Genomic DNA, 5806 nt, shown 5'->3' with positions numbered 1-5806 from the left:
ACTTTGAGCGACCGCTAAATATTTTTTGATTGCAAAATAAAAAATAGAGTTAAATTTTTTTCGATATAGAACAATCCTAGGCGGGGGCATTACAATTCCGTCTTCACTCCTTTTGGGCCACCCTAATGTCTATACATAACTTGCGATCTTATTAAGTTTTATTTTTATATTTTGTCTAAATTAACAAGTGACAGCCAAAAATTCTGAAAGCGACAGTACCTATGTCGGCATACATACATACATACATACTATACATAAATAAATGCATGTTTACATTCTTACCTTTATTTACATGTTGTGCGTATGCCGTGGAAGTCTGTATGAATCCACTGAACAGCAAAGGTACAAATCCATTTCAATAAAATCTGGTAGTATTTATTCCTCATTCCTGCCCACTAGTGTGGGGGAGGGAAGGCGTGGCTGTTTGCCAATCCATAATTTTTTTTAAATCTCTGGGGTTTTATGCAAAAATAGATCTATCACCAAAAATTTGCTATTTCGGAGGATCGTTACTAGTCCTTGCCACATTAGAACAAAAAGATTCGGATAGGTGGTGGGCGTGGCAGTTGACCGATTTTCACCATATTTCAGATATATGTATGTATGTATGTCTTCCTACCTTAATCCAAGTTACAAATCGAATTTCATTAGAGTCGGATAACATTTGCTATATCCGCCCCCTAGTGTAGTGGGCGTGGCAGTTTGCCAATTTTTACCAGTTTTCATACTTTTTCTTTTCTTAGTGAAAGTACTNTTTTTTTGTGTGGAGGTATTCTGTCTTGTTTTCATTCACCAACCCCTTGCTGCCCTAACGAGCCTGGGGTATAGTCTGTATTGCGATTCGAAAAGCAAATCATTCAGATTCGAATACTTGGCACTACGAATTTAGTGTTAGTTCGTGTCGCATTTCGAATCCCATTGATTTTCGAATCGAAATACAAAGTACACCCCCTGCTGGTGTTGAGCAGCATCATGCTTTTGCTGTATAAGATGCCACTGCGATGCAGATGGGCAGCTGGTATTCTGCTTTCCAAAATCGGATTGAAAAATTCACACAAATGTGAGGCGCGCGAAGAGGTCCTTCCTAATTTGTACGGAGCTAAAGATTGTGATCAACGTCATTGTACATGGCCATATAAGCTATACGGGGATACCTAATTTAGACATAGCGTCGTTGGAGCAGCTTCTATGAAAAGGTGATACCAGTCGATGTGCTTATAAAGGGTCCTTTCGAATTCGATGTGCTGTGAAAACCTGATAAATGGTGGGTTACATACTGGTAAGGCTCAATCAGCTTTCTAATATAGGATATAATATGCCACGTCAAGAAAACCTATCTCGAGGTAATTTGCGCAAACAACAGGATATCCTTTCTTAGGGATTGGGTAAAACACACAGGGATTCCATTCTTCGGGCATGTCAGGTAGAGAATACGATACCAAGTAGCAAAACTTCTTGAACGAATCAAACATACACAAGTCAGAATTGAAAGACGTTCAACTTTTCTTTTTCTAAGTAAAACTAAATGCAATTTAAGTTTTCACTAGAGAATTTATATTTTGCTGCAAAATGTCTTCCGGTGCAGACTTCTAGTAGATACATATGCTCGTAGGTACGAAGTATACATATAAAAGTTAACTAACTGTCGGTCAATGTCAAAATATTTTCAACGTAATAATCGCTGGAATGAGTTCTTCCAAAAATAAAAAGGCGGTAGTAATCGGCCGCGCTTAGGGATCATAACCCTTGCTACGCAGAATTCTCTTTTCTGTGTTGCCGAAGAAGAGGGGACTTTATTTGAATGAACTACAAAAGGTGTAAGGTTGTCACTTGATTGTAAATGGATTTAAATTTTTTATTATCACTGAATTCTTAAAGCAGATCATAATAAAATATTTATAGCAAATTAAAGGTAATAAATGCACTTTCTAAATAATGTACATTTCTTTAGCATTATCACGTCATTTTTTCAGAAAATGTTATTTTATGAAAAAATTAAGAACTTTTTTCGTTTTTTTTTGAATATTTTGGGCTTTAAAATAAAAAAAATAATAATATAACTTCGGTATATGAACTGAATGATAAATTAATTATCATTATTTTGACATATTACTTTTTTTAATCGGTTATGTAGTTCATTAGATATTAATAGTTTTGTTCACACGTTTTCTGGGCTTCTCCGGTAATTACAGCGTAAAATTAAGTTACTTTCACATGTGTCAAAAATGTGTCAACACTAAGGTGGTCCAAAAACAGTAATGCAGTCGGAATTGTAATGCTCTCACCTCCTAGAACTGTTCTATATCGAAAAAAGTATACCCCTATTTTTTATTTTGTATTCAAAAAATATTTAGAGGTCGCTCAAAGTTTTCCATTTATTTTTATATGGGGAAAAAAACTAAATGGCATAGAATTCTTGAAAATCAATATTTTTCGATCGGAAAACTCTGGTACTCTTCAGGAGAATTTCAATAATAATACCCAATTGTTTATTTAACCATTTTTTTATACTAACGATTTTTTATTGGTCCGCCCATTGCATTTTTCGAGGGTTTTGTGGGTTTTTTTTGCGGACCTATAAATTATAGTTGTGATGAAAAAATTGTTAAATAAACTATTGGGTATTACGGTTGAGAATCTCCAGCAGATAAACATAGGGCCGGTTACTCAATGTCTGGTTAACGCTAATGTCCGGTTAAACATTGTTATCGACGTATTCGATTCTATTCACATAACAGGGAGTCGGTAACGACGATAAAGATGTTTAACCAGAGATTAGTGTTAACCAGACATTGAGTAACCTTCCCTTAGTACATAAAAATAAAAAAAAATAACACTAAGGGCCGGTTGTTCAATGTCTGATTAGCACAAATCGGAGGTAGAAGCTCCGGTTAAGCACAACTACTGCTTTATCGATCACATGTTACATGCATGATGTCGAAATCGTCGATAGTGTAGTGGTAGTGATAACCAGACATTGAACAACCGGCCCTAAGGGCTAGTTACTAAATGTCTGGTTAACACTAATTGCCGGTGAAACATAGTTATCGACGTTACCGTCTCCCTGTTGTATGCATGGAGTCGAAGATGTCGATAAAGATGTTTAACCGCAGATAGCATGTTACATGTGATCGATAAAGCAGTCGTTGTACTTAACCGGAGCTTCTACCTCCGATTTGTGCTAATCAGACATTGAACAACCGGCCCTGACATTGAGTAACCGGCCCTAAAACTAGAAAGCCCCGGAACTTGGGAGGTGGGTATATTTGAAAAGCGGAGATTGAACACTGCAAATTCCTGATGTGACGTGAAACGTGCCGGCGTATTCTGACAGTGGTTTTGTGTATTTTCTTGTATATTTGCTCAGGTATAAATCAAACTGTCGTCAAAGTATTTAAATTTGCTAATGAATTTACTAGTGTTAAAGCTAACAATTTGTTTTTCAGGGTATCAACTTGCTGTGAGTAGCGGGCATTGTGCGTAAGTACATACATCCATATTCATATTGCGGAATAAGTAAGCTGCATACAATTGAACTGCAACTCGACGCCCCGTGCAGTGCCTCACAAACTGTTCATATTTGTTTACATTTCACACAGCTGATTTTACAAGAGCGGTCAGTTATTTACCAATAGGTGCATTCATATCAAGACATAAAATAAAACAGCTGCAATTCTGCAAATCTTTATAAATATGACTTTTGTCGACACGGTGAGTATAAGCGTTTTGTAGACCAGCGGATTACTTACAATTTTGGCATTTCTTTTGCCTTTTATTCATTCTTAATACAGGTGCGAGAATTTCATGCTTTGGGCTGTGATGATGACATAAAGTGTGCTCTGGGCGTTCGAGTATTTTTGGACTTGGAATGCGGTAAATATACTCTATGCTTGTATAAATCCTTCACACAAATTTTAAAGGAATTTTTTTCATTTTGCAGATAAACGTGTTACAAAATTGTCGAAATGTTACGATTCGGAATTGAATTTGGTATATTTACAAGGCGAACGTGATAATGCAGTTGTCACTTTTGTGCCTGTTTTGTCCAGTCAACCATTAAATTTCGTTGACCTAGAAAGTATTCAAAAGAAATTAATTGGAACGGATAGTAAAAGGTAAGAAATTTAGAATTTTAATAAGTAGTATCAGCACATGTAAACGGAATTTACTTGCATACCTACCTCATTTATTTTAAATTTATATTTTAGCGCTGCGATTACTATAGCTATTTGCGACACTTCAACGAATGTTCTTTACTACGAAGTAACGCCAGGCGTGGTCGACAAAAAATTATGATTAGCTAAAAGTACGCAAAGTCAAATGTGTTACTGATTTGAACAGTAAGTAAATATTATTTATATCGTCGATGTTTTTGCAAAACCGTCTATCGACCAATTGCAAAACCGCCTATCTTACGGCACTCAAATTTTACAGGAGATCGAAAAAACGGTTTATTCTTTGGAGGCATTGCCACGATTGGGGGGCGGTATTTTCTCTAGCTATTATTTTAAAAATCTGTGGTTATAATAACGATTTAACGATTTTTTATGCATAAATCTCGATGCCTAGAGTTCAGGGTTACCAAATCTCATTTTTGCCACAACGGCGGTTTCGCATCTGGTTTTGCCAAAACATCGACGATATATAATGTACATATGTACATAAATCTGTGTGAAATTTGGAATTTTTTGGTCAATATCTTAGGCTCGCCCANTATCTTTTTTGCATCTGGTTTTGCCAAAACATCGACGATATATAATGTACATATGTACATATTAGCGTGGGCCGAAAATCCGCTTTTTTAGAATTTTGATTAGTAATAGCAAAAATATGGTTCATTATGCTTTAAGAAAAATCTGTGTGAAATTTGGAATTTTTTGGTCAATATCTTAGGCTCGCCCAAGTCCAACAAAGTTCAGTAAGCTCAAAAAATAAAAATTAATAAATAAATAAATTAATTAATTTTTTTTTGTACTAAAATTGCAAAAATCTTCGAAAGTATTAGTCCTACATAATTTGGTAAATGGACCTTTTTTGTAGAGAATCGAAGTTAGCTAAGAAACAAATTTTTTTTAGTACTTGAACTTTGATGGACTTGGACGAGCCTAGGATATTGACCAAAAATTTTCACATTACACACAGATTTTTTTTTAGAGCATAATGAACCATATTTTTGCTATGTCCAGTCAAAATTCTAAAAAAGCGTATTTTCGACCCACGTTAGTACATATTACATACTACATTACTTTTTTATTACACAAATTTTTAGGTAGTGAATTGTTAAATTGAGTTTTAAATAATCGTTGATATTTTCGCTGTAGCGCACATAAATAATTATGTACATATGTATGTATATTAGNACACACAGATTTTTTTTTAGAGCATAATGAACCATATTTTTGCTATGTCCAATCAAAATTCTAAAAAAGCGTATTTTCGACCCACGTTAGTACATATTACATACCACATTACTTTTTTATTACACAAATTTTTAGGTAGTGAATTGTAAAATTGAGTTTTAAATAATCGTTGATTTTTTCGCTGTAGCGCACATAAATAATTATGTACATATGTATGTATATTAGGGTGATCCTTAAATGTAGGAGGAAATTTTTTACATCAGATTTCCTAATCCTCAACCCCTACGTCGTTATATGACATATAAATTTTGGTCTCGATTGGAGACGGTTAAGGCGTTGTGATTGCAACTCGAACAAGCCCAACCGCATTCGCATCCACGGATGTCTAAAATTCCACATTCGCAACATCCCTAGTATGTACATAGCCTTGTGGTCAGCTGGTTAAA

General features: G+C 35.0%; 1 protein-coding gene across 2 annotated transcripts; it reads left to right on the top strand.

Annotated features, from left to right (window-relative positions):
- Positions 1 to 3283: 3283 nt before the first annotated feature.
- LOC108380089 (uncharacterized) lies at positions 3284 to 4361 on the top strand. Of its 2 annotated transcripts, none has more exons than XM_017636458.1 (5): positions 3284 to 3367; positions 3447 to 3711; positions 3792 to 3873; positions 3941 to 4115; positions 4209 to 4361. In XM_017636458.1, the coding sequence occupies exons 2-5, from the start codon at positions 3694 to 3696 to the stop codon at positions 4294 to 4296; spliced, it is 363 nt and encodes a 120-aa protein (XP_017491947.1). In that variant the 5' UTR covers positions 3284 to 3367; positions 3447 to 3693; the 3' UTR covers positions 4297 to 4361. The 2 variants fall into 2 exon arrangements, with proteins under 2 accessions (XP_017491947.1, XP_017491946.1); XM_017636457.1 differs by having other exon boundaries at positions 3293 to 3390.
- The last annotated feature ends 1445 nt before the right edge of the window (positions 4362 to 5806 follow it).

The sequence above is a fragment of the Rhagoletis zephyria genome, unplaced genomic scaffold (genome assembly GCF_001687245.7).
Source record: "Rhagoletis zephyria isolate East Lansing unplaced genomic scaffold, Rhagoletis_zephyria_1.1 Rzeph_scaffold_18220, whole genome shotgun sequence".
Lineage (NCBI taxonomy): Eukaryota > Metazoa > Arthropoda > Insecta > Diptera > Tephritidae > Rhagoletis > Rhagoletis zephyria.
This window is presented reverse-complemented; position numbering and strand designations above follow the sequence as displayed.

Bases quoted from the DNA above. Each gene is read 5' to 3' on its own strand.
- LOC108380089 (XM_017636458.1), top strand. The intron at 3,874-3,940 runs GTAAATATACTC...TTCATTTTGCAG, and splicing joins ATTTTTGGACTTGGAATGCG to ATAAACGTGTTACAAAATTG. The intron at 4,116-4,208 runs GTAAGAAATTTA...TTTATATTTTAG, and splicing joins ATTGGAACGGATAGTAAAAG to CGCTGCGATTACTATAGCTA.